The sequence below is a fragment of the Microcebus murinus genome, chromosome 6 (genome assembly GCF_040939455.1).
Source record: "Microcebus murinus isolate Inina chromosome 6, M.murinus_Inina_mat1.0, whole genome shotgun sequence".
Lineage (NCBI taxonomy): Eukaryota > Metazoa > Chordata > Mammalia > Primates > Cheirogaleidae > Microcebus > Microcebus murinus.
The window spans coordinates 39,644,790-39,672,122 of NC_134109.1; the positions used below are offsets into that span (position 1 = coordinate 39,644,790).

The window sequence follows — 27,333 nt, forward strand, 5'->3', positions numbered from 1 at the left end:
GATTAGAAGTCATGAGATGAACTGGCTGAGGATATATTTTGAAGAAATCCAAAAATAAATCAAAGATAACTCCTCTGGGGGCTATTGACCAAGTCCTTGGTTATCAAAAAGAATATCTGGAGGAGTGAGTCAAGATGACCAACTAGAGACACTGCTTGTCAGACCATCCCAGCTAGAAGGTAGGATATTGGACTGAGGAGAGTAGAGAAGAGTTGCAGCACAGGTGTGGATCACAGAGAGAATTGATAAAGATGACTGGGGACCCCATAGACAAAAGCTGCAAAGCTCGGAAAGAAGAGGGTGGAGAGGAGAAGATAGTGGTGCAGATCAAACTCAGAGAGGCTCAGTGCAGAGTGAAAAGGTAAGGGGATTCCCCTCCCCCAACTATGTGCCTTCTGTGAATAGCAGGACACAAAGTATATTGAAAGCTTTTCCACCCTCCATGAGCCCAGGCACAGTGGCTAATTAGCAACAGCGGGGTGAACCAGCAAGCCCCAGGAATTTGAGCATCCATAAGGGACACCCTACAGGAGTGCCACAAGAGACCAGAAACCAGCTTTGTTACACCTAGGCACTTCTTCCTCTGCACCTGGCATCCGAGAAAGTAATTTGAGCTCAGGCTGACTGGTAGCCACAGCCACTACCCGACTAATTGCAACCATGAGAGTTGCTTGAATCAAGAAGCTCATGAGCGGCTGCTTCTCTCTGGCAGAAGCATGCCCCAGGCTGAGGTCCCTGCAGATAGAGGGGCCCACTACTCTCCCTTTGGGGACTTGTGGTGGAACAGGGGTGCACAACTGGGGAAACTCCTGCCTGCCAGTGTTATGTGGAGATGAATGAAGGCTAGTGGGTCAGGCATATGGACTAGGGGTAAGTTAGAGAGCTGGACTCCAGTGGAGAGAACTCATGTGGACTGATCTGATACTAGTGTACAGTAGGGTTCCAGGGAGTAGTAATTTGGGAGGGCACTCACTCCTCCCTGCAGAGAAACTGTGCTAGTGGGCAAGGACAGAAAGAGCAAGGCCCAGGGCCTTAGCATGCAAATGTTTAGGCCCCTCCCTCAGGAACAGCCTTCCAAGTTTGGAGAGCTTATCCTGAAGCTCATTCCTGTGGCTCCTCCTAGCAGATGGAAAAGCAACTGCTGAGCAACTGGAGGCTTTGTAAAGCCTTTTAAGCTCTCACAATCTAGCCACAACCTGCGGACCTGCTTTTTCCCTCCCCCAACTTCAGTTGGAGTAGAGATCAAGCAACCCCCTGGGAGCTACAGGGTCCCTCCTAAAGCTTGGGGCACTTGTGTGGCCCACCAGGGGGACCAGAGCTTACCATGGGCAAAAAAGGACACCCTGGTCACTGGTTATTCTACACAAACATCAACCAATGATGGGGGAACAACTCTATAGCTCAGCATAGTGCTTTCCAACTCAAGAAAAAAAGGTGTGGCTGATTTGTACTCACAAGTACCACCCACCATCTCTGAGATTAAGCTGGGGGACCCAACCCAAGCATTGCTGAGAAGAGGTGAAGACAGAAGGTCAGAGGAGGTTCATCAAACCTACTTGAACACACCATAGGCAACACGGGACCAGCAATCCTCTCCCTGCCATGGTCAGGGATTGATCTTTGGGGACCTAGAGATAGGCCCACAAGCCACTCCTGGTATCCCCAGGTCTTGATTGAGAGGCCAGATGAGAAAGAATCATGGAAAGAACTCTGGAAATATGAAAAATAAGAGCAAAGGACACACCCAAAAGAAAACAATAACTCCTTACCAATGGATACCAACCAAAACAAAAATATTGCAATGACTGATAAAGAATTCCAAATATTAATTATAAGGAATCTCAATGAAATATTAGAGAAAATGGAAACCAAACACAAAGAAACCACAGGAACATTACAGGAAATGAATGAAAAATTAACTAAAAAAATAAAATTATTTTTAAAAAGCAAATAGAACTTATGGCAATGAAAAATTCATTCAAGGAAATACAAAATACAGTGAGAAATTTTAAGAATAGACTAGATCGGGCAAAAGAAAGAATCTCAGAGTTTGAGATAACACCTTTGAATTAAACAAGTCTGTCAAAGAGAATTGAGAAATAAGAGGAATGAACAAAGCCTACAAGAAACATGGGATATGTAAAGAGGCCTAACATAAGAATTATAGGCATCCCTGAGGGTGAAGAAGAAAATACACAAAACCTATTTGAGGAAATAATTGAAGAAAACTTCCATGGTCTTGGTTGAAATTTAGATATCTGGGTACAAGAAGCCCACCGAACCCTTGGAAAATTCACCACAAAGACACAATCACCATGACACATAGTCATCAGACTGGCCAAAGTTAACACAAAGGAGGAACTGCTGCAAGCTGTAAGACAAAAACATCAGGTAACTTACAAAGGAAAACCCATCAGGCTAACAGTAGACTTCTCAACTGAGACCTTACAAGCCAGAAAGGATTGGGGCCCCATTTTCATTCTTCTCAAACAGAATAATGGCCACCCTAGAATTTTGTATCCTGCAACACTAGGTTTCTTATATGAAGAAGAAACAAAGACTTTCTCAGACAAGCAAACACTGACAGGCTCTGTCAAGACCAAACCTGCCCTACAGGAAGTACTCATATCTGCATTATACATCAATTAGCACAATGGACACCCACCAGTGTAAAATTACCCAAACGCTAAAGCTCAGAGCATATATAACATAATGGTTGAAGAGGTAAAACAAAGAAATAAAGTTCTATTCAATAGGATGAACAGAAATCCACACCCCTTATCAATGCTTTCAATAAACATGAGTGGCTTGAATTCCTCACTCAAGAGAAATGGGCTAGCTGAATGGATAAAAATATAAGCCAAGTATCTGCTATCTCTAGGAAATACACAAGGACTCACAAGGACTCATTCAGACTCGAGGTGAAGGGATGGAAAAAATATTCCATGCAAATGGAAATCAAAATATAGCTTATGTAGCCATTCTCGTATCACATAACATAGACTTCAAATCGACAATAGTAAAGAAAGACAAAGACAGTCATTATATAGTGGTAAAAGAAGCAATCCAACAAGACACAACAACCCTAAATATTTATGCACTGAACACAGGTGTATTCAGATTCATAAACAAACACTACCAGATCTAAACAAAGTGACAAGTAGCAGCATCATAACAGTCAGTGACTTCAACACCCCACTGACAGAACTAGAAAGATCGTGCAAGCAGAAAATAAATGAAGACTGGACTTAAATGGGACTCTAGAACATATGGACCTTACAGAACACTTTACCTGAAAACTACTGAATATACGTTTTTCTCATCGGCATATGGAACATTATCTAAGATTGATCACATCTTAGGGCACAAAATATGTCTCAACAAATTTTTAAAAATCAAAATCATACCATGTCTCTTCTCAGACTGTAGTGGAATAAAGCTAGAAATCAATTCCATGAGTAAGACTCAATTCTACACAAAGTCATGGAAATTAAACAACCTACTGCTGAATGATTATTAGGTCAAGAAGGAAATTAAAATGAAAATCAAAAGATTACTCAAACCAAATGATAAAGGGGATACAAGTAACCAAAATCTGTGGGATTCAGCAAAAACAGTCCTAAGAGGAAAATTCATAGCCTTAAATGCCTACATCAGAAAGACAGAAAGATCACAAATCAATAATATAATGAGTCATCTCAACAAATAGAGAAGGAAGAACAACTAATCCCAAACCCAGCAAAAGAAAAGAAATAAATAAGGTCAGAGCAGAACTAAATGAAATTGATAACAAAAGAATTATAGAGCTTAATGAAATGAAAAGTTGGTTCTTTGAAAAAATAAACAAAATTGGTAGACCTCTCACTAGCTTAACCAGAAACAGAAAAGAAAGGACCCAAATAAGCTCAATCAGAAATGAGAAAAAGGAGATGTTACAACTGATAATGCAGAAATACAAAATATCTCTGAATACTGTAAAAATCTCTGTATATAAACTCAAAAACACTGAAGAAATGGACAAGTTCTTGGAAACCTATAACCTCCCAAAGCTCAATCAGGAAGAAAGAGAACTCATAAACAGTCCAATAATGAGCAACAGAATTGAAGCAGCAATAAAAAATTTTTCCAACAAAATATTCCTGGACCAGATGGTTTCACAGCTAAATTTTATCAGACCTACAAAGAAGAATTGGTACCCATACTACAGAAATTATTTCATAACATTGAGAAGTAAGGAATCCTCTCCAACTCATTCTATGAAACCAGTATCACCTTGATATCAAAGCCAGGAAAGGATACAATGACAAAAAAAAAAAAAAAAAAAAAAAAAAAGAAAAGAAAGAAAAAGAAAAAGAAAAGAAAACTACAGACCAATATCCCTTATGAATATAAATGTAAAAATTCTCAGTAAAATTCTAGCACACCAAATTCAGCAGCACATCAAAAATATAATCCACCACAACCAAGTGGGCTTTATCCCAGAGATGAAAGGATGGTTTAACAAATGTAAATCAAGAATGTTATCTACCACATAAACAGAAGCAAAAGCACAGACCAGATACAGAAAAAGCATTTGACAAAATCCAGCACCCATTCATGATAAGAACTCCTAACAAAATAGGCATACATGGAACATATCTCAAAATTATAAAAGCCATATATGATGAACCCACAGCCAACATCATACTGAACAGGGAAAAGTTGAAAGCATTCCGACTTAAAACTGAACCTAGACAAGGTTGCCCACTGTCACCATTTTATTCAACATAGTGTTAGAAGTCCTAGCCAGAGCAATCAGGCAAGAGAAGGAAATCAAGGTTATCCAAATGGGGAAAGAAGAGGTCAAACTATTGCTCTGTGCTGAAGATATAATCACATATCTAGAAAATCCCAAAGATTCTGTCAAGAGCCTCCTGGAATTGATAAATAAATACAGCAAAGTCTCTGATTACAATATCAATGTACACAAATCAGTAGCATTTCTATATACCAACAATAGTCAAGCTTAGAATCAAATCAAAGACTCAATACCTTTCACAATAGCTACAAAGAAAATAAAACACTGAGGAATGTATTTAACCAAGGAGGTGACAGAATTCTACAAGGAGAACTAAGAATCACTGAGTAGGGAATCACAGAGGGTATAAACAAATGGAAAAACATATCATGTTCATGTATCCAGAGAATCAACATCGTTAAAATGTCTATACTACCCAAAGTGATTTACAGTTCAATGTAATCCCCACTAAAATATCAATATCATTTTTCACAGCTCTAGTTAAAATAATTCTACACTTCACATGGAACCAGAAAAAAGCCTGAATAGCCAAAACAACCTTAAGCAAAAGGAACAAATCAGGAGGCATCACTGTACCAGACTTCAAGTTATACTACAAGGCTACAGTAACCAAAACAGCATTGTATTGGCACAAAAATAGAGACAGGCCAATGGATCAGAACAGAGAACCCAGATATAAAACCATCCTCATATCACCATCTGATCTTTGACAAAGCAGACAACAATATACACTGAGGAAAAGATTCCCTATTCAATAAATGATGCTGGAAAAATTGGACAGCAACAAGTAGAAGATTGAAACAAGATCCTTTCCTGTCACCACTCATGAAAATTAAGTCAAGATAGATAACAGATTAAAACCTAAGATACAAAACTATAAAAATTCTAGAAGAAAATGTTGGCAAAACTCTTATAGACATTGGCCTAGGCAAAGAATTTATGAAGAAGACCCCAAAGGCAATCACAGCAACAACAAAAATTAATAAATTGGACTTGATCAAATTAAAAAACTTCTGCACAGGAAATAATCAATAGAGTAAATAGACAACCTATAGAATAGGAGAAAATGTTTGCATGCTATACATTTGATAAATGGCTAATAACTAGAATCTACAAAGCACTCAAGCAAATCAGGAATTAAAAATCAAACAATCTCATTAAAAGTGGGCAAAAGACATGAATAGAAACTTCTCAAAAGAAGATAAAGGACAATAAACATATCAAAAAATACTCAACATCTCTAATTATCAAGGAAATGCAAATCAAAACCACAATGATGTATCACCTAACCTCAGTGAGAATGGCTTTTATCAAAAAATCCCAAAACAATGGATGCTGGTGTGAATGAGGAGAGAAAGGAACACTTACACACTCTTGGTGGGACTGCAAAGTAGTACAATCTCTATGGAAAGTAGTATGGAGATATCTCAAAGAACTAAAAATAGACCTATCATTTGATCTAGCAATCCCACTTCTGAATATTTACCCAAAGGAAAAGACATGTTATAAAAAAGATACTTGTATTTGAATGTTTATTGCAGCATAATTCACAATCGCAAAGATATGGAAACAACCCAAGTGCAACAACTCATCAATTCATTAGTGGATTAACAAAATGTGGTATATATATACCATGGAGTACTACCCAGCCATTAAAAAAGTGATGAATTAATACCTTTTGTAACAATCTGGATGGAACTGTAGACCATTCTCCTAAGTAAAGTATCACAGGAAAGAAAAGACAAATACCATATGTACTCACCAATAAATTGGAACTAATGGATTAGCACTCATATGGAATCACAGCAACAACTCAAAGGTAATCAAGCAGGTGGGGGGTGAGGAGGGATGGGTGAAATCATACCTAACAGGTACAATGTACACTATCTGAGTGATCAGCACACTTACAACTTTGACTTAAATTGTACAAAAGCAATTCATGTAACCAAAACACTGTACCCCTGTAATATTATGAAATACAGAAAAAAAAGAGAGAATATTTGGTAGGGCATGAACCCAAGCCATGTGAGCAGATTTAGTGAAGAATCTGTACTCTCCCACCCTTATTGAGCACTTCATCCTGAAATGATAGAAAGAGCCCTTTCTATCATTAATCTCAGATATGTTTTCCAGTCAAATAGTTTCTTCTTTTCCACTCCAGCCACTCCCCCTTACAAAGTCTGTCAACCTAAGCCAAAACTATCTCCTAAACCACCTACAAAAGGGTATTTTAAATTGAAGCCCATCTTGAAACAATGCAGAACATAAATATTTATCTTTACTCATTGTGTGCACATCATAGCATAGAAGTCTAGTCATCTGATCTTTTACATGCTACATAGGAATGTTTCTCCCATTTCTGTTCATAGGATCTTAACAATGAGAGTAATTGATGGTTTGTGGATAAAGAAGGGCAGATCAGTACACGTGATGGTATTTTCATGTTTAGAGGCAAGAAGAGGAGCGAAAAGGAAACAAAGATAGGAAAATCAGAAAAATAAGAGGATAACGATAATGTAATATGATGGATGCCAAAGGAGAGTTTCAGAAAGGAGAGAACAATCTATAGCAGCAACTGTTTCAGACAATAATGATAAAATATCAAAAACTTTCTATGTGCCAGGCAGTCGTCCAAGAACTTTTTAGTAAATTTTATTGATATATTTTGTTTAATCTATTAAAAATACTATCATCCCACATGTAATAAATACAAGAAATTATCATCTTTTTCCATTGTAAGTCTTAAGAAAACTGTTGTTTATTTAAAAATTTTAGCACACCCAATTTACACATTTTAAATGCTCAACAGTCACATGTGGATAGTGGCCACTTTATAGGACTGAGGAGCACAGAGAGCTATTGGTAAGATTAAGGGAGACAGTTCATCTCTTTTAGGAGATGCAGGAGATGAAGTACTCAGCACAGTGTGTGGTAGGTAGAAAACACACATCTTTCCCCTATTCTCCAAGCCCACAATGGTTCACTGTTCTCTGGACTGAAAGTGAGCACTTCACTCTGCCTTCTAAAACTCTGAATTCCTCACTTCGCTCTTCTCTTCCAGAAAGTACAATGAAGGTTTTCTCACCACCACTATCCTGTCAAACCTATCGACAACTATGCCTGAGCTGCTGCAGTAGCTCCCCTACTAGTGCCTCCATCATCTGCTCCTACTCCCTCTAATCCATTCTTCAAGGAGTGGTGGAATGTTTTTTGGTGATTTATTTTATTGTGTTAAAGTGGACATATGATAATATTTACCCTTTTAACCATTTTTAAACATACAATTCAGTGACATTAGGTTCATTCACATTGTTGTACAGTCATTACCACTATCCATCATGAGAACTTTTGCATTATTACAAACTGAAACTCTATACCCATTAAACAGTAACTCCCCATATTTCATCCCCTCTAGCCCCTGGTAACCTCTACTTGATTTTTTGTCTCTCAATTTGCATATTCTAAGTATTTCATATAAATGGAATCATATGATATTTTTCCACTGGCTTAATTCACTAGCATAATGGTTTTAAGGTTCTCCCAGTTGTAGCATGTTTCAGAATTTCATTTTTGTGGCTAAATTATATTCTATTGTATGTTTATCATATATTTTATTTATCCATTAATCTATTGATGCATATTTGCATTGTTTCTACTTTTTTGGTTATTTGAGTAATGATGCTATGAACATTGGTGTACAAATATCCAAGAACTTTTTAATACATTATTTCACTAAGTCCTAATAACAACTCTGCAAAATAGATACTATTTTTATTTTTGTTTTACAGATAGGAAGAAAGAGGCATAGAGAGGTGAAATCACATAGCTGGTGAGCAGTGAAGCCAGGATTCAAATGTAACAATGTTATTATTTTATGTGTGCCATGATGTGAAAAGGGTTGGGAAGAACTGCTATATACCAGGGAGCTACAGATGCCTCATCAAGAGGATAGAGGTCTGAGAAAAGCTGGTTGGATATTTTGGAGCTCAGGAGTCACCAGTGATAAAGCAGTACAGCAGCAAGGTAGAGGCAGTGAAGTAGAGAATAAAGAAATGGTGACAGAAAAAGGAAAAAGAAATAGGATGATAGCTAGAAAGTACAGCAGAGCTACTATACTGGATTTTTTCAAGGTGGAAAAGACTCTGGAGAGTTTATAATAGATTAAAGATTTATAACAGCCTTTTAGCCAATTACAAAAGCAGATTTTAAAACCATCAACAAAGGTATCACACAATAAAATAATATGCCTAGGAGGATTAAGTAGATCAGGCAGAAAAAGCAATTAATGGACTTACTCTGGTATAATCCAAAGATGAAAGATGCTATACTTTCTATAATAACACTAAGCTTTTTATGAAACAGCAGAAGTTTGCTATAAATATGAATAAAAGGATTGAAAATCATGCTTAACCAGTAGCAGAGCTCTACTTGTGAGGAAGAAAGCATTATTCTAAATGACATTTTACTCTACCTTGCTTGTTTCATTCTCTTTGAAACCTTTTTCAAGTATGTGTAGCAGATGCTTTTTCTTTACTGTAACTTCAGGATCAAAAACATAAAAAAGGCATTCTAGCATCTTTCGATAGCTCCTTAAAAATAAGTGAAACAGAAAAAGTTTGAGAATTTATTTCACAAAAGCTTAGCCATAGATGAGATAACCATATGTCCTGCCAGGGATACTTCCCACTTGCATCCAATATTCTAGCATCATTATTAAGAGCTAACCGCCCTTACTTTATTCTGAAAAAGAGGCCCAGTGTGGATAAATTATGAAGTCATCATAGCCATGGGAAATGTATAAAAAGGAAACATTTACTAACAAGGTATATTTTCAATACTGTAAACTTTTAAAACAGAAAGACTGTTTTATAAAATAAAGTCAAATTTTTATAAAATTTTGTTCCTTAGAGAATTTAGATTCTTACTCCGGATCATGCATATCTTCATTGTCCAAAAACTTTTGAAATTTCTCTTCAAATTTTAGTCTCAGAATGCGGTTGTTAACTTTAATGACACGTTTTACTTTTACTCCTGTAATACCATATGTTCTGAAGTCCCATGTACAAAAACGTGACAGAATTAATTCATAGCAGGAATTAAACCTATGTGGGAATACAGAAAATACATAAAGAAAATAACATATTTTACTTAAAATGTTCGAGAATACAAAATTACATATGATAAAAGTTATAGCTCATATTTTGTGTCTTTTGCTAAAGATACATACAGTAATCATATAGTAGCACATACTTATTCCATCAATAAAAGAAATACTAAATTTTGAAATATTATAAAAACAATAACTTCCTTATCAATTTTTTTGAATATACTTGTTCTGCCTAAAAGATACATTGATTGAGTAATCTTCCCTTTCTGAAACACTTTTTCCCCCCAGCTTCAGTGAAACTACATATTCCTGGGTTTCCTTTGACTGGGTGTTCAAGTTTTCTTTGCTAGTTCTTCTCAGACAGATTTCTAAATGTTGGATTGCCTCAGGGATCAGCCTTTGGCCTTCCCCTTGCTTCCATGAACACTCTCACTAAGTGATTTCATTTGCTTCTTTGTCTTTATATATATGTTGATAACCTACATTTTATTTCTAGCCTTGAGCTCCACCAATTTTAGCTGGTTATGCCCAGAGTTGAATATCCAATTACCAACTTGACATATCCACTTGCATATTAAATAGGCCTCTCATACCTAACTTATCTGACACCTGCCCCCAAACCTGATCCTCCTGAGTGTTCTCCATCTCAGTATAGGGCATTACCATCTAACTCGTAGCTTAAGTTAAAACCCCAAGAATAATACAATCCTCTCTTCCTCCCCAGTATCTAATTCTTTAGCAAGTCTGTTTGGCTCTACATCTAAAATATTTCCAGAAGATGACCATGTTTCATCATCACCCCGTTACCAAACAAGTCCAAATCATCATTGTCTCTCAGTTGTACTATTTGCCAATATGTACATTGTTACTTCCTAAGTGGGAATTTAGACATGGAAGAGGGAGTGTCTCTGCTCTCATGAAGCCTGTATGCCAAGGCGGGTGGGGGATGCAGTAGACAGAAAATAAACAAGCCATAAATAAAATAATTTCTTAAACTGATAATGGCTTTAAAGAATGAGAGGCTTGAGGCAAGGAATGCAGAGGAGACTTACTTAAGATAGGGTTTTGGCGAAGACCTTTCAGAGAAGATATTTGATCTGAGACCTAAAGGAGGGGCCAGCTATGTGAAGATGAGAATAAGTAGTGAAGTGCTTGTTTTGCTCTCTGCTGCCCCCACCTGGCCATGCTTATAAAACTAAGGTCCTGTCTTAAAAGTAGCACAGAAGCTAGATTAAGATGAGATTGAAAAATGGATCATTTTGAGAAGTAAGTGATCCTATGTGGCATACATTTGCCTTTAATGACATGTCTAGGTCCTCACCTACATAATCAACCAGGACTTGAGCCTAGATGTGAGCTAAGATCACAGAAATGAGCTTCCTGATGGGTGGTCAGTTTCTCCTTGAGCCTAATAAACCTGAACTTCTAACCTAGAGCATATACCTTTCTCACTAGCAAAGATTTAATCAGTACAGCCAGGAGCTTGCCAATTACTTCTCCTTTAGAGTTGAAAAGAGAGCCCCCCCCATACCAAACTAATCCCAGAGGAGTTCACAGTCTGGTAGAGGAGCCAGATATGAATAGTGTTGTAATCTGCCTTATGCCTGCTAACCAGTTCAGAGATCTAATAAAATAGCCACATTATCATCTAGGGTGGGAAACCTGCTGCTCCTCCTATAGAGGGATCATTTGCTTGGCCTAAATCTGTCAAGTCTTCCCTAAATAAACTCCTTGGAAGCACTGAAGTTATCATTATTGCACTTCCTGTACTTTGGTAGAAACTAATGCTGTAGACATTTTATATAACATTTTTGTTATACAGTGGACATCTTAGTAGGGCTCAAGGGTTCTCAAGAATTGGTGGAAGGGATGAGTAGACAATACCTAGCTTCTAGTATGGTACCCTAGGAATGCAGGAAGCAGGAATGGGCACAGGAAACTTCATGAATAGTGATCCTTTCATAGAGCTTTTGTTTGCCTGGGAATTCAACAGATGAGCGATGATGGCGTGAGGGTGAGGAATGCAAAGGCACACTGAGTGAAGGAAGCCAAACAAACAAAACCACTTATGTGGTGAGTACTAGGTATGCTCCAAGGCACACAGTTCAGCTGAGTCTAAAAGATCTGAAAAGGAGTTATAGTTTAGAGACCATAGGGTGGAAACGCTGAATGCTCCACTATAGGCAAATAGTCAGAATGTAATTTAGAAGATAACAGATAGCTACAAGGGCTTTTGTTTTGTTTTTAACAGAGTACTCTCTATGTAGGAAGCATGTCAACAGGGATCATATGAAAGACCATTCAGGAATCTTTACTGATTAACAAATGCTGAGTACCTACCTACCACATGCAGGCACTGCATTAGGTGTTATAGCAATAGTCTAGGTCAGAGGTTATGAATATTTGGTTACAATGTACAGGAATGAATGAAAGACATGGTATGGAGGAGAACCTATGAGTCTTGGCACCTGATTGGATGTGAAGGTTAAGGGAGATAATTTTACAGCTGAGGTTCAGATGTATTAAATAGTTGTTTCAAGATTGTGCAGAGAGTTTGAACCTAGGTCTTCTGTCTCTAACTTCTTTATGTATTCCATTACTTCACAGCTGACTGCCCTTTGAATGTGTTGAATTTGCCTTGGCAGTGGACATCCAGATAGACATGTCTAATAGACAGGAATTCAGGGCTGGAGTCTAGGAGAGAGGTTGTAGCTATAAGTAATTTGTGAAAGAACAGGAGTAGAAGAGACTGGCAAGGGAAGGCATAAAAAGAAATTACAAAATGTCTGAGTACAAAAGAAAAAAGAGATGATGGAGTTATAAGGAAGAAATGGTTAACGGTGTCAAATACTTTAGTGGTCAGGAGAATGAGGGCCTCCCATTTCAGTGGGTACACTCACTCATTCAGTGGGACCTGAGTGTATAAGCAACCACAATGATTTACATCATTGACTAAGATATTCATTACACAGAAAGATACCCACAAACTTTTGTTAAAATACAAAAGAGGTTTTCATTTAGCAAATGTAGAATGCACATGTTTTTAAATGGTTGGATCTTAATCTTACCTACTAAAATGCATTTCATAATCCTAGACAAGGTTTTAATAAATTCTATAACTTGGCTTACTGACTTAAGTCAATATTTTATCAGTATAAATCAAAAAGTTTCTGCTGCTATAGCTCTTTAAAATAGTAACTATGAAATCTTTATATATAAAGAGTTAGTTTAATTACTGAAAGTCATTATATACACAAAAATGAAACATTTGAGTATCTATAAGTGATATGGAAGCTTCAATTACTAATTATTGACCATGTTATGAATCCAGACCTGTGCTATGACTTACAAGGCACATGAAACATCATATCTGTCCCCAAGTAATATATAGAATCACTTATATATTGTCTTGTGGCACTTTAAAGTTATATTTTTAATTATAAGTACATTGTATCCATAACCAGGTAGAAAGCTGAGTTCTCAAGCACAAGGACAGCATCTTTTATGCTTTAGAGTCCCTATTTGATAAATGTTTTCTGATGTCAATGGGTAACTCTATTGACAATACATAGGTAAATAATATGAATCTATAATGATAAAGCTATAGTGTCAATGATCTACTCAACTAGCAAGTCTCTATAAAATAAGGATTTTTTTAAAACTGAAAAATATAATAATTTTATTTCATAAAATAAATGAAACTAAGAAATATTGAATGATATACAATTAGAAATCTGCAATGCTTTTTTTTGTTAAAGAAATAGAAAACCTTTCTATTTGAGTTCTACCTCTACTCAAGTATGATACCTTTTATTTACATACTAAATCCTTAGCCTTAAAAATATTAATAAAAGAGTTTAAATAAAACTACTAGACATGTAGTACATAGCAAGTCAAAGCAATTTAGTAGTTATTTCTTAACATATATGAAAGATCAGAGCTAAGGTAGCCAAGTTTACAGTATGCTAAAAGTAAAAAACTGTCTTTTAAATTCTGCCAAAATATATTTGATCTTCTTAAAATAGATCAAGGTTATTCTTATTTAAAGCTAAGTAAACAATTATTAATGCTTATCAAAATCCCTCAAAGCTATTTAATTTATTATCAGGCTGACATAGTTATCTAAATGGCTTCTCAGTCATTTTGTTTTACTTTTTTTTTCACTTACCTGCTTGTTTTGTAAAAACCTTACTTTGCAATAGGTTAAAGAGAAACAGAAATAATAAGCAATTATGTTCAGGTTGAGTGAATATAAATAAAAGATTGAAAAATTATTTGTGCACCCTGCAAAGAGACACCATTCAGTTTTTGCACTTGAAAAATCAAGGCCTTTATTGGTTTACATGAGAATTGGGATGAATACCTTTTATATCTTTGTACATAAAAATCAAGTATTATGGTTAAGCAAACAGTGGTAACTGCTGGGCAAATGGTGTATGTACTTAAAAAGAAAGTATTCTAAAAGGTCTCTTTTTGCCTTGGGCAGAGCTCACACCTTTCCACCAGAGAACCCCTAAGACCCTTGAGATGCTTTTATTCATAGAGTAAAAAGCCATGTCCAGTAGAAATCAGGGGGCTTGGTTTAAAGTGACCCATAATAATTACACTTTTTTTCTAAAAAGCTAATGCATATTTTGCATTCCATTCCATAAAAGTCAGTATTTGTTTTGACACCGACTTCAAGTTAAATCATGCTTCAGGGTGATGTGCCAAGTCCATTCTATAGTTTCACATGCCTCCTAGCGTATCTCCATATACCCAGGTTCACATTATGGTTCTAGGGCAATCTTTGGCTGTTTCATAGGCTTCTCATTTAAAAAAAAGTGACTCCAGAAATATAAAAAGTTATAGCTAATAATATCGTTCTTCAAGATTTTCTTTTTTCTTTTCTAAAGATCATTTCTAATTGTGCCCTCTAGTTTAAGCAACACAATAACTTCCTTGTTTCAACAAGTAGGCCTTGGTTCTAAAGCATGGATACCTGCTTTTTGTTCCTGGTGGCTCTCTCCATTTTTGTCTTTATGGGCTTTTGACCTGAATTCCTGGTTTAAGCATATACCCTATTCTAACTTGCAGTGTTCAAGTACACCCTGACTGAAGCTAACTCTAAACAACAGGCCATGGACCCCCAGATTTGCTAGATATCGTCCTCCCATGATGGCAATCTGCTGTCACCAATCCTGCTTTGGCATCCCTGCTCTGTTCTACCTTCTCAACCAATATTCATAAATCAGGGCTGTATCTAGTCCAGAAACAAATAGTGTAAACATACATAAAAATTAATAATTAACTATAATTTTTTTCTAAATTATATTCTGTTCTTGGGCTAAGGAAAATTGGAATAAAGAGCAATGATATACCATTAGGATGTCTTCAAAGTTGGCTTACCACGATGGTGTAAACAGAGAAATGTATAGATAACAAAATTGGCAGGTAAGTGCCAATTTTCAATAGATGAATATTCTGCATGAGAAATGTTTTAAAAATAGGACATTTTAAGATTTTATAAGTTGATATTCTGGTTGATGATCCTGAGTACTTAAAACTATTTATAAAGCTATACCTAAATTTCAAACAGATTTACCAGTCATCAGATCGAGTGCCTTCTTCAAAATGGATATTCCCCACAGTCTCCAACTCAATTAACAAAAATGGGATCAATAAGCCATGAGCTTTCTTCTTTTGCTTTACTTCAGTGTGATAAATTGCTTCAATTCTATTGAAGAAAAAAATAAATACAGCTTTAGAAAGATCTAAAATCACAACATTAAAATTCATGATATTTTAACTGATGTTAAAATACAAGGCTTGCTTTCAATGGATAAAGAAAGCTTGGTGTTGCAGTGAAACCAAGTAAAAGACAGTCTGTTTTTGGCAATTAAAATCACCTCTAATTTTGTTAATCTGAAAATATATAAAGGTTAGAAGACTATCCTGGCTGTATCACTTACGGCATTCAGATCTTAGACAAGTCACTTAACCTTTTTATGCCTGAGTTTTCTCAGTAAAATGGCAATACTATTAGTCCCTATGCCTTAAAAGGCTGAGGATTATATGTAAAACTCTTAGCAAAGAATTTGGTACAGAGTAAAAACCCAATAAATGTTACTATTATTATTGTTAGTATTATTATTACAGGGCAAACTAACTTAGTGCTTTAGGAAATAAAAAAAAATGTGCAGTCCTTACTAAGCCTTTGTGTTTCATATTTCTAGTTGATAACCGAACCTGAACTTGTTTCTACAATGATTTCAGACAACTATGTATGTGCTCTGCCAGGTCTCATGTATTTGGTGAGTTTCTGCACCAGTACCAGCTCTGTTTTTTTTAAGTTTTCAGACACTAGAGCAGTGATGTGGCACAAAGCCACTCAGAGGAAGCTCACTGTTTCTAATTAAGAACTGCCTCTGCAAAAACTATATGCCAGCTTTGAACCAATGATGCCTCTATGTACTAGGAACTGGAACTAGGAACACGTTTCATGCTTTATTTACTTCATACTATAGTTCTTTCCACTCCTGAAGAAGGGAACTGAGCTCAATTTATGGCCCCAAACAATCTTATTTTCTCATGTTTCAAATCTGAACAACTAGACAATTCATTAAACATACTCATCTAGTTTTTTGTTCCAGAATGCTACCCTTTCATTCAAGGCATTTAGCTTGGTCAGTATCTTCTGTTGAAGACTTGGTTCTTCTGTGACAGTTTCATAATTCTTTGGTTTTTCAAGCTCAGTTACTTTATTGTTATTAGATCTAGCACTGTGCCCTTTGCCAGATCCCTTTAGTTCAGCCAGGTCCCGTTCCAACTGTTGAAAACAACATACCATAAAGCAAAATAAAACATGGTAAGGGCAAAGCCTGAATTGAGATATTAAATTTTCAGTGGATTTAGTGGCTAAATAATTAATTGAAACTAAGGAGTAGAAATCTATGTAACACGTAGGCCAAACTTCACAAAAAGGTGCCAAATGTGATGTCAACTTTAGTGCAATCACAGTCAGCCTATTTCTCTTGACCAAGTGACAACCTTAAATGCTTCGAACATGGCTATGTCTCAATTGAAAATAAGCAAAGAACTAGATTTTTAAATATTATTGATGCTTCTATTAAAGTCAAAGTAAAATTAAAATAAATGCTATATTTGGTATAAGAGGTTTAAACTTCAAATAATGTAATTTTTCACACAACTACTTTTTAATTTTTCACTATTTTTTCAACTACCTTGGTGTTCTACAAAAAAAAAATTAATCATAAAAAATACACAAAAGCACGTATATAATGGAGTATATTTTTCCTTTTGCCTTAGTTTCTTACATGGCTCAGCACAGTACCAGTCTTTAAGATTTGGTATTTTGCTCTTTTTTTGCATTAACTTGGATATTTTAAAATAGTGCATTCAATATTATTTATCTTGATTACCTACGTTTATGGGTACTCCCTTAATTGTGGGCTCCAGGCAAGAGACACACTTGCCTCATTCTAATCCCATCCCTGTAAGATTTCAAGATAAATTGTACTATACAAGAAGTGTACATATTAGAGTGAATTCAGTAAACTAAAAAGAAAAAAAAGTGTACATAGAGATTTACTAATTATCTGTACTTCTCTATAATAGCTATATCCAGCTGTTAAAAAGCAAATTAAGCATATTTATAAAAATGTCTATAGTCTTATATATCTATAGCTATTACTTTTCACATTTGCATATTTTATTTAATACATGCATTTGCACATGAAAATGGCAGATATAAAATGATTCCCAAATACTGGTCTCCTGTGATTTTTTTATTCAAATAAATAATTTAAATTTTGTCAATGTTTTACTTTAAGAATATTTTCTGATTATAATAATTAAAACTTGTTCATTTTAGAAAAAGTATCAAACATATTTTAAAGCCTTTGTTTATAATGGCTATATACTATTCTATCTTAAGAATGAATAACTCTTGCTGAATATTTAGGTAGTTTACAATTTTTTTTGTTATTAATAGTGTGGTGATAAATATCCTTATCTATAAATCTTTACAGTAGAGGACTACAAGTAGATTTACTGTATCAAAGCTATGAGCATTTTTAGGCTGTTAATACATATGACCAAAGTTACACTCCCACCAGCAGTGTATAGTGTGTCACATCCATCCCCACGAGCCTGAGTACTATCATGTGTTATGCTTTCACGGTGTTATAGGTGCAAATGGTTTCTTATCTTAATTAACAGTTAGAGATTAATAATCAGATTGAGCTCTTCTTTCAAATGTTTATTAGTCTTTTTTTATTTCTACTTTTGCAAAATTCTAGTTTATATACTTTGTTCAATTTTTCTATTTGGATATTTACTTTTTATCTTGTTTTACTTATGACTACTTTTATACTAAAGACATCAACCCTTTGTCTATCATGTTTGTTGAAGACCATTTTTTCAGATTATCATTTAGTTTTTATTAATGATGCTTTTTAGTACAAAACCATTTTTTTTCTTGCAATCAAATATACATTTTGTGCCTTTGTGATTTCCAGTATTTATTTTATTTGGCAGGCCAAAATCATTTAAATATATCCACCTATGTATTTATTCTTCAATTTTTCATGTTTTCATTTTTACATTTAATTCTCTTTTTCCCCTACTAGTATTTGCATTTAGTAAAGTGTAAACTAAGGATCCAACTCCCCATTCTAAATATTTGGATTATTTTTCTAATACCATTTGTTGAATAACCCATTATTTATTCATCCTTTAAAAAATACAGTTATATCTATATAAGGTTCTATTTTGGGGTAAATAATATCTTAATTTTTCAGGGTCTACTTTTAATAAAGGAAATTTAATTTATCCTAAATAAAAAAGTACACATAATATACTATTAAAGTACAGCTTGATTTAAAGCTCACACCTGTTGTTTACCTTAATAGTATTAGTAAAGGGATATTTTAGTACTTGGAATAAGAAAATAAATTTTGAGCACAGCCTGCTGGTGTCTAATAAAAATGCAGCTGAAATAAGTCTAATAGATCTCTGTAACTCTCAGAATCATACTGAACTACATAGCTTTAAAAAAAATTCATAATTAACTAAGCCTATACCTTTTTTGAATTGCAGATTTCTCAGCATAATTAACTAAGCCTATACCTGTTTGAATTGCAAATTTCCAATTGCTGCACTTTAAGAATACAGCTTAGTTAAGTACCTGAAATCAAAAGATTTTTGGGCCAAACTTGACTTGAAATTCAGTATTAATTTAAAATATATATATATATATATATACATATAATTTAGAAGGTATCACTTGCTATCTTCTCTGGCAGTATTCTTAAGATGTGGCCACTAGAATTTTACATAATAAATCTTACACTTTTCTTTGCAAAGCTGAAAAATTTTATTCGTTCTTCGGGCAACTTTTGTAATTTGCATTTTCGATCATTCAGTCTTTCAAGGTCTTCATTAAGATGCCTTTGAACAGTTTTTATACGCATATTGTAATACATTATTTTTTTCATTGCTGTGGTCTAAAAGTAAGAAAAAACCCAGATGATTAGCTAAAACAAATTATAGATAATTATAAGTGGTATTATATGAGTAAAGCATGTTATATACAACAATTAGAAAGTTTTGCATGCACAGTTACTAATAACAATGATAGCTGGACTGACAATGGCTTCATAGAGTTGTATATTTAAACTTAAAAGGAAAAATATAAGGTTCCAAAGTTTTTTCTCTGTGGATAATATTTAAGTGGGAGGCATATTTACATTTATTTTCAGGATGACAATATAAAAAGAATTTAATTTATAAAATAGTACCATTTAGCTAATGAGGCAGTACAACTAAAGCAAATATGTAATACATTATTTCTATTTGATTAACTCAGGGGGAAAAATTAAAAAGAATTAAAAACAAATGTAACATTACTCAATTCATTTTTTAAAAGCATGGCTAAGAATTTGATTTAATTTTTTAAAAATCTACAGAAGAATGTTCTAAATGAACTGGTTTTAGACTGAGCAAATTACTAAATTGTCAATCTAATCCAATTATCTTGAATTAATTAATGCCAATGGGTCATCTAGTTATTAAGAAGTCTATCATGATAAAATGATTAAATCCATGGTTAAGAAAGATACCACATAAATGGTCCTTAAGAGTTATATTAGTCATAAAGAACTAGCTGAGGAGAACATAAACAAATTAGGTATACCATAAAAATGTGACCTAGTTTTAACTGTTTACCTGAAATAATAAAGTCATTTAATTTTATCAGGAAATCTGCACCTAAATAAGCTAGAAGGCTTAGACATATATTTTCTGTAGCTACAGGCCCTTTTTATATGATTTATTTAGTATAGAGTAGATAATCAAGATCCCAAACAGTTACTTGGCATAAAAGACAGAATAGAAATAAATATATGGTATGATGAACAGGCCAAATTCCTCTGCCAAAGATAAGGCATTAATAACATAGAACAGTTAAGAAAAAATTTGTTTTAGGATGATGATAAACTGATTAAAAATCTCTGATAATGAAGAGCTTAACTTCTGAGGTAAAACTAAGTTAGAAGAAAAAACTGTAACTTAAGAAATGGCAAATGATGTTTCTTGATTTTTTGCCTATTTGGAGAAAAATGGAAAATCCAATACAAAAGTCTTTGAGTCAGTGACAGCTTAAAAAAAATTCTAATGACTTCTTAAATCTAAAACAAGAGGAAATCCATATGCAGAAGAATGAAACTAGACTACTATCTTATACCATATTTTTTTAAAAAAATACCTCAAAACGGATTAAAGACTTAAACATAAGACCTGAAACTATAAAACTACTGGAAGAAAATGGAGGGGAAATGCTTTAGGACATTGATCTAGGCAAAGATTGTATGGCTAAGGCTTCATAAGCATAGACAACAAAACCAAAAACAGACAAATGGGACTATATTAAACTGAAAAGCTTCTGCATAGTAAAGGAAACAGTAAACAGTGTAAAGAGATAACCTGTATAATGGAAGAAAGTATCTGCATGCTATTGATTCAATAAGGGATTAATATCCAGAATATATAAGGAACTCAACTTGATAGCAAAAAATCCAAATAATCCAATTGCTATGGTTTGGATATGGTTTGTCCCCTTCCAAACTTCATGATTGTCAGTGTTGGGGCATAATGGGAGGTGTTTTGGTCATGATGGTGGATCCCTCGTGAATAGATTAATGCTCTTTCTCAAGGGTAAGTTCTCACTCTACCAGTTTTTACAAGAGCTGGTTATTAAAAAGAGTGTGGTACCTCCTCCCCCTTCCAATTACTTCCTCTCTCACCATGTGATCTCTGCACACAGCATTTCCTCTTTCCCTTCTGCCATGAGTGGAAGCAGCCTAAGGCCTTCATCAAATGCAGATGCCCAATCTTGAACTTTCCAGCCATCATAATTGTGAGCCAAATAAACGTTTTTAAAAAATGTATTAATTACTCAGCTTCAGGTATTTCTTCATAGTAACACAAAACAGACTAAGAAAGATTTGCAAAGTATTCATTTGATAAGGCACTAATGTCTAGGATATACAAGGAAGTCAAACAGCTCAACAGCAAAACAAAACTAAATAATCCAATTTAAAAATGGGCAAAGAAACTGAATAGACATTTCTTCAAAGATGACATACAAATGGCCAACAAACATGAAAAAATGCTCAACTTCATTAAATATCAGAGAAATGCAAATCAAAACCACAATGAGATATCATCTCATCTAAGTTAGAATGGCTACTATCAAAAAGACAAAACGTAACAAATGCTGGAGGCAAAAGGAACTCTTTGGTGGGAACGAAAATCAGTACAGCCATTATGGAGGTTTCTCAAAAAACTAAAAATATAATTACTATACAATTCAGTAATCCCACTACTAGGTATTTATCCAAAGGAAAACAAATTGGTATATCAAAGGGATAGCAGTACCCCCATGTTTATTGCAGCCCTATTCATAATAGCTAAGATATGGAATCAACCTAAATGTCCATCAACAGATGAATGTATTAAAAAAATAGTATGTACACAACGGAATACTATTCAGCTTTATAAAAGAATGAAATCCTACCATTTGCAATAACATGGATGAGCCAGAAGGACATTATGTTAAGCAAAATAAGTCAGGCACGTGAAGATACATACTGCATGTTCTCACTCATATGTGTGGCAGCTAAAGAAAATTTTGAGCTCATGGATGTAGCATAGAATTGAGAATTGTGGTTATTAGAGGCTGGGAGGAAAGAAGAGAGGGAAGGATAGGGAGAGGTTAATGGGTACAAAATTACAGTTAGATAGGAGGAATGAGTTCTGGTGTTCTGCAGTACCATAGAGTGAACACGGTTAATTATGATTTATTGTATTTTTCAAAAAGCTAGAAGAGAGGATTTGGAATATTGACAACACAAAGAAACGATAAATGTTCTAGGAGATGGATATGCTAATTACCCTGATTTAATCATTATATATTATATATAAGTATTGAAATATCACTGTGTATCCCATAAATATGTAGAATTATATACATCTGAACTAAAGATAAAAGGGAAAAAAATAAAACAGCAAGAGAACATAGGGTGGAGGTAGTTTATTTTGTAAGGTAAAATGCAAGATACCAAGTTAAATTTGAATTTCATATAAACAATAGTGTTTTAATATCACACTTACTAAACTTACTTATACTTATTTAATTATACAAAATTATACTAAAGTACTCTATCTAGGCCGGGCGCAGTGGCTCACGCCTATAATCCTAGCACTCTGGGAGGCCGAGGCGGGTGGATTGCTCGACGTCAGTATTCGAAACCAGCCTGAGCAAGAGTGAGACCTCATCTCTACTATAAATAGAAAGAAACTAATTGGCCAACTAATATATATACAAAAAAAAAAAAAAAAAATTAGCCGGGCATGGTGGCGCATGCCTGTAGTCCTAGCTACTTGGGAGGCTGAGGCAGTAGGATTGCTTGAGCCCAGGAGTGTGAGGTTGCTTTGAGCTAGGCTGACGCCACGGCACTCACTCTAGCCTGGACAACAAAGCAAGACTCTGTCTCAAAAAAAAAAAATACTCTATCTAAAAAATAAAAGTACTACTTTTTTACTTTGTTTAAAAAATTTTTTAATAAGCAGTATATTCGAATATTTCAAAAACCAAAAATTTAAAAGATATATAATGAAAAACCTACTTCTCACACGTGCCCATTTTCCCAGTTGCCTCATTTTCCATGGATAACCACTGATTTTAGTTTCCAGTGTCTCCTTCCATACTTTCTTCAACTTTATTTTTCTATTTTAAGACTATACCTATATTTTCATATAGGAACATAAATTGTGATATTTTTACTATTCCTAAACTTTTCCAAAATTAGAGTCAGGAATAGGAAGCAAACAAGTTAACAATCAGGAAGCATTTTTTGTTCATGTTGTTTGAGAATATATACTAAGATTTTGGAGAATGAGGGAAGACTGTTGTATAAGCCATAAACATATAAGCAAAACAACTTTGTAGGCTAACTATATGCAATTTTCTTTTTGTCTTTGGACTTTTATGAATTAATATCAAAGCAATTTTCAAGGACTTTGGTAGAATTACCTGCCTGTTACAACAGAAAAGTTTTTTAGAAATTAGATTAATTATGATTCAGTTACAAGTTTGTATTAAGGGAAAATTTGATCCCTGTGCTTCTTTGATAGCCAAAAAAAGATGAAAAGTCATAAACATAAATGTGCTCGACTATAGTTTCATAGTGATTATTTTTGTTGTATGTAACAATTAAAATGGGTTTTTATGCATATTAACTCACTGGATCCCCTCAACAACCCTGTGGTGAAAGGTAGATAGTATTTTCAATGTCATCATTTTAATAGTTCAGAAAACTGAAACTCAGTGAGGTGAAGAGTCTTGCCAAAGTGACAAGTAGAAAGAATTGGTCTGCTGATTTGAACGCCCATTTTCTTCTCTCTGTTTCAATCTGATTTCTTGATGGTCTTTCTGGTAGGTTTTGACTTTACTTGCCACTTGTAATTTACACAAATGACTTCACAGTCATGGGTGAAAATTTGAAGAATCAATAGGACTCTGTTGAAGAATTTCTCACAGAGAATTGCCACAACTTTTCTTCTTATGAATAGTAATGAAGGAAGCATTTTAGAAATCAATATCAATCCATAAACTAAAAATACTTTGAATTGTAAAAATCATTTTGATCTGAATCAAAAGTTTATTTTTTATTTATTTTTATTTCAGCATATTATGGGGGCACAAATGTTTAGGTTACAGACATTGCCCTTGCCCCACTTGAGTCACAGCTTCAAATGTATCCATCCCCTAGATGGTGTGCACTGCACCAATTATGTGTGTATATACCCCTCACCTCCCCCACCACCTGCCTGACACTTGATGAATGTTACTACTATAGGTGCACTTAAGTGTTAATCAGTTAAAATCAATTTGATAGTGAGTACATGTGATGCTTATTTTTCCATTCTTGGGATACTTCACTTAGTAGAATGGGTTCCAGCTCTATCCAGGATAATACAAGAGGTGCTATATTGCCATTGTTTTTTGTGGCTGAATAGAACTCCATGGTATACGCATACCATATTTTATTAATCCACTCATGTATTGATGGGCACTTGGGTTTCCATGTCTTTGCAATAGTGAATTGTGCTGCTATAAACATTCTAGTGCAGATGTCTTTTGTTCTTTTTGGTAGATGCCCAGTAATGGAATTACAGGATCAAATGGTGGATCTACTTGTATCTCTTTAAGATATCTCCATATGGCTTTCCACAGAGGTTGTACTAGTTTGCAGTCCCACCAGCAGTGTATGAGTGTTCCTATCTCTCCACATCCAGGCCAACATTTATTGTTTTGGGACTTTTTGATAAAGGCTATTCTCATTGGAGATAAGTGATATCTCATTGTGGTTTTGATTTGTACTTCCATGATAATTAAAGATGTTGAGCATTTTTTCATATGTCTGTTGGCCATTAGTCTATCTTCTTTTGAAAAGTTTCTGTTCATGTCCTATGCTCACTTTTTGATAGGGTTGTTTGATTTTTTTCTTGCTGATTTTCCTGAGTTCTATTTAGGGAATCAAAAGTTGAACTAAATTATCTATCCTATTTGTGTCTTAAAAAGTAAAGGAAGAATAAATATTTTACAGTGAGAAAACTGAAATATGACCTAATTTAAGATGTCAGGAACTATGTAACAACTCCATATTTTGTTCTTTAAACTATACTATTCTTCACATGTACAAGACTCAACCAAATATATCATAATCTCAGTCAGAAACTCAGAAGAACCTACCTCTCTTAGTTCTCCTCAGTCTCCTCTGCAGGTTCTTCCTCATCCCCCCAACCTTTAACACCCTAATGACACACTTCCCCATCCACACCATTACCTTGGTGATTCATCCAGTCTACAGATTTAAGTGCCATCTTTTTGCTTTCAATTCATAGTTATATTTCCAATCTTGGAAACTCTCTTAAATAGCAGATTCTCATATCCAACTACTTATTGAACATATCCATTTGGATGTTCAAAAGATTTTTTAAACTTTACATGCCTGAAATTAAATTGTGATTATTCTTTCTAAACCTACCCTCTCATACTCTTCCCTCATCTCATCAAATAGCAACTAACTCTTTCAGTTGCTTGGGCTAGTAACTTGGAATTATTCTCTACTTCCTTCCTCTGTACCTCATGTCCAATCCATCAGCAAATTCAGGTTTCACCTTGTAAATACTAGAATCTGACTATTTCTTACCACTTCCTCTACTAACACCCTCTATCAAACCATCCACATCTCTCATCTAAGTTACTAGAATAACCTGCTAACTGGTCTCTCTGTTTTCACCTTTCTCCTCTAATCCTCTATTCTCAATCCATTATTTAAAAGGATCCCTTTAAAACATAAGTCATCCCTTCTCTGCTCAAAATTTTCCAGTGGCCTCCATCTCACTCAAAGTAAAAGCCAAAGTTCTTACAACATTCTACAGAGTTTCACATGATCTGGCCCCTACCACTCCTGTCTTCGTATCTTCTCTTCCCCTTATGTTCTCAGCTCCAGCCCCACTACCCTCTTTGTTGTCCTTCAAGTACAAGAGGCATGCTCCCAGCTTGGAGGCTTTGTATTTGCTGATCCCTAAAAAGCTCTTTCCCGAGATATCACATGGCTTGCTCCCTCACTTCCTTCAGGTCTCTGCCCAAATGTCACCTTATCCCCAAATCCAGTCCTGACAATAAAATAACCAGCACCTTTTTCTTTCCCCCTAAAAATAATCCCTTTTCCTTCACCCTGGTTTTATTTTTCTCCATAGCATTAATTACTGTCTGATGTATTAGTTGTTTATTTGGTTGCTTATTATCTGTCTTCTTTCATTAGAATGTAAGCTCCAAGAAAGCAGATTGGTTTCATCACTCTGTATCTCTACTATATCTCTACTCTGTATCTCTACTTGAGTTGTGCCTAGAATATAATAGGCATTATGTATTTGTAAGATAAGTGAACCAGACAAAAGCATGCTCATCCTGTTCACCTTTGTAGAATCTTTGTGTGATGTAAAATTATGGAAATGATAGTGGAAGTTTCAAAAATATGGTTGATACTATGAAATTTTGTTATTATTTTTAATTAGCATTGTTGAAGAAGACATTCTTTTCTTGGCCTCCAAAGACTCTGAACATCTGCTAATAGATAAGACTGCTAGCATTTTGCTCAGTATTTTAAGACAGTTCACCTCTTAGTTTGAGGATACAAACAGGATAATCTCAGCCTTAGAAAAAAGTGAAGAGAATATGGAACTTGAGAACAAATCCTCAGGCTAGCAAGAGAAGAAAAACACGTTAAGATAAATGGATAAAGACATTCCTTACCTATGCTGAAGTGATGGCTGAGCCACAGGAAAAGATGGAAGGGTCTCATGTCGGGGCATACACGTACATGGCACACTAGATACTCAAAAGCTATTTATTGGATGATTAAGTATATAAACAGAGCAAGGGGAGAGGCACTGCACTAGAAGGAGAGGTAGAAATATAATATGGAAAGACTATTAATAAGCATGGGGAATTCCTATAAACTCCATTATGAAATCAGAGATCCCATGGTGGCATGTCAAAGTTGCCCCCTTATTGGCAGGTCACTGTCAGCAGCAGCCCAGGAGCAGCTCTCTTCAAGCTTTCTGAGATGTGATGGCAGTGTACAAAGATCCACTTAAATTTCCAGGGAATCATGATCCATCTTTTTAATTATGTTAAAATCTAACTAATGCTTGGCATACTACCATCAACCATGGGTATTTTCTAGTTTTCATATGTAGTATTCCAAATGAGAGGCAGTTACTTGTTACATTTCCATTGTTATTTTAAGCTTCAAAAATTTTTGTGCATATAGCACTAGTCCAATTATTCTTAACA

At 34.8% G+C, this 27,333-nt stretch overlaps 1 protein-coding gene across 3 annotated transcripts in view; it reads right to left on the minus strand.

The window, feature by feature from the left end:
• The window catches only part of LRRC9 (leucine rich repeat containing 9), a 119,205-nt gene that overhangs the window by 74,124 nt on the left and 17,748 nt on the right, over window positions 1-27,333 (minus strand). For all 3 annotated transcript variants that reach the window (XM_076003995.1, XM_012785674.3, XM_012785676.3), the window contains 5 exons: window positions 19,256-19,411; window positions 16,517-16,713; window positions 15,490-15,621; window positions 9,724-9,900; window positions 9,270-9,387 (listed from right to left, as the gene is read on the minus strand). In XM_076003995.1, coding sequence (XP_075860110.1) covers window positions 9,270-9,387; window positions 9,724-9,900; window positions 15,490-15,621; window positions 16,517-16,713; window positions 19,256-19,411 — 780 coding nt within the window. The remainder of the gene's footprint in view (window positions 1-9,269; window positions 9,388-9,723; window positions 9,901-15,489; window positions 15,622-16,516; window positions 16,714-19,255; window positions 19,412-27,333) is intronic.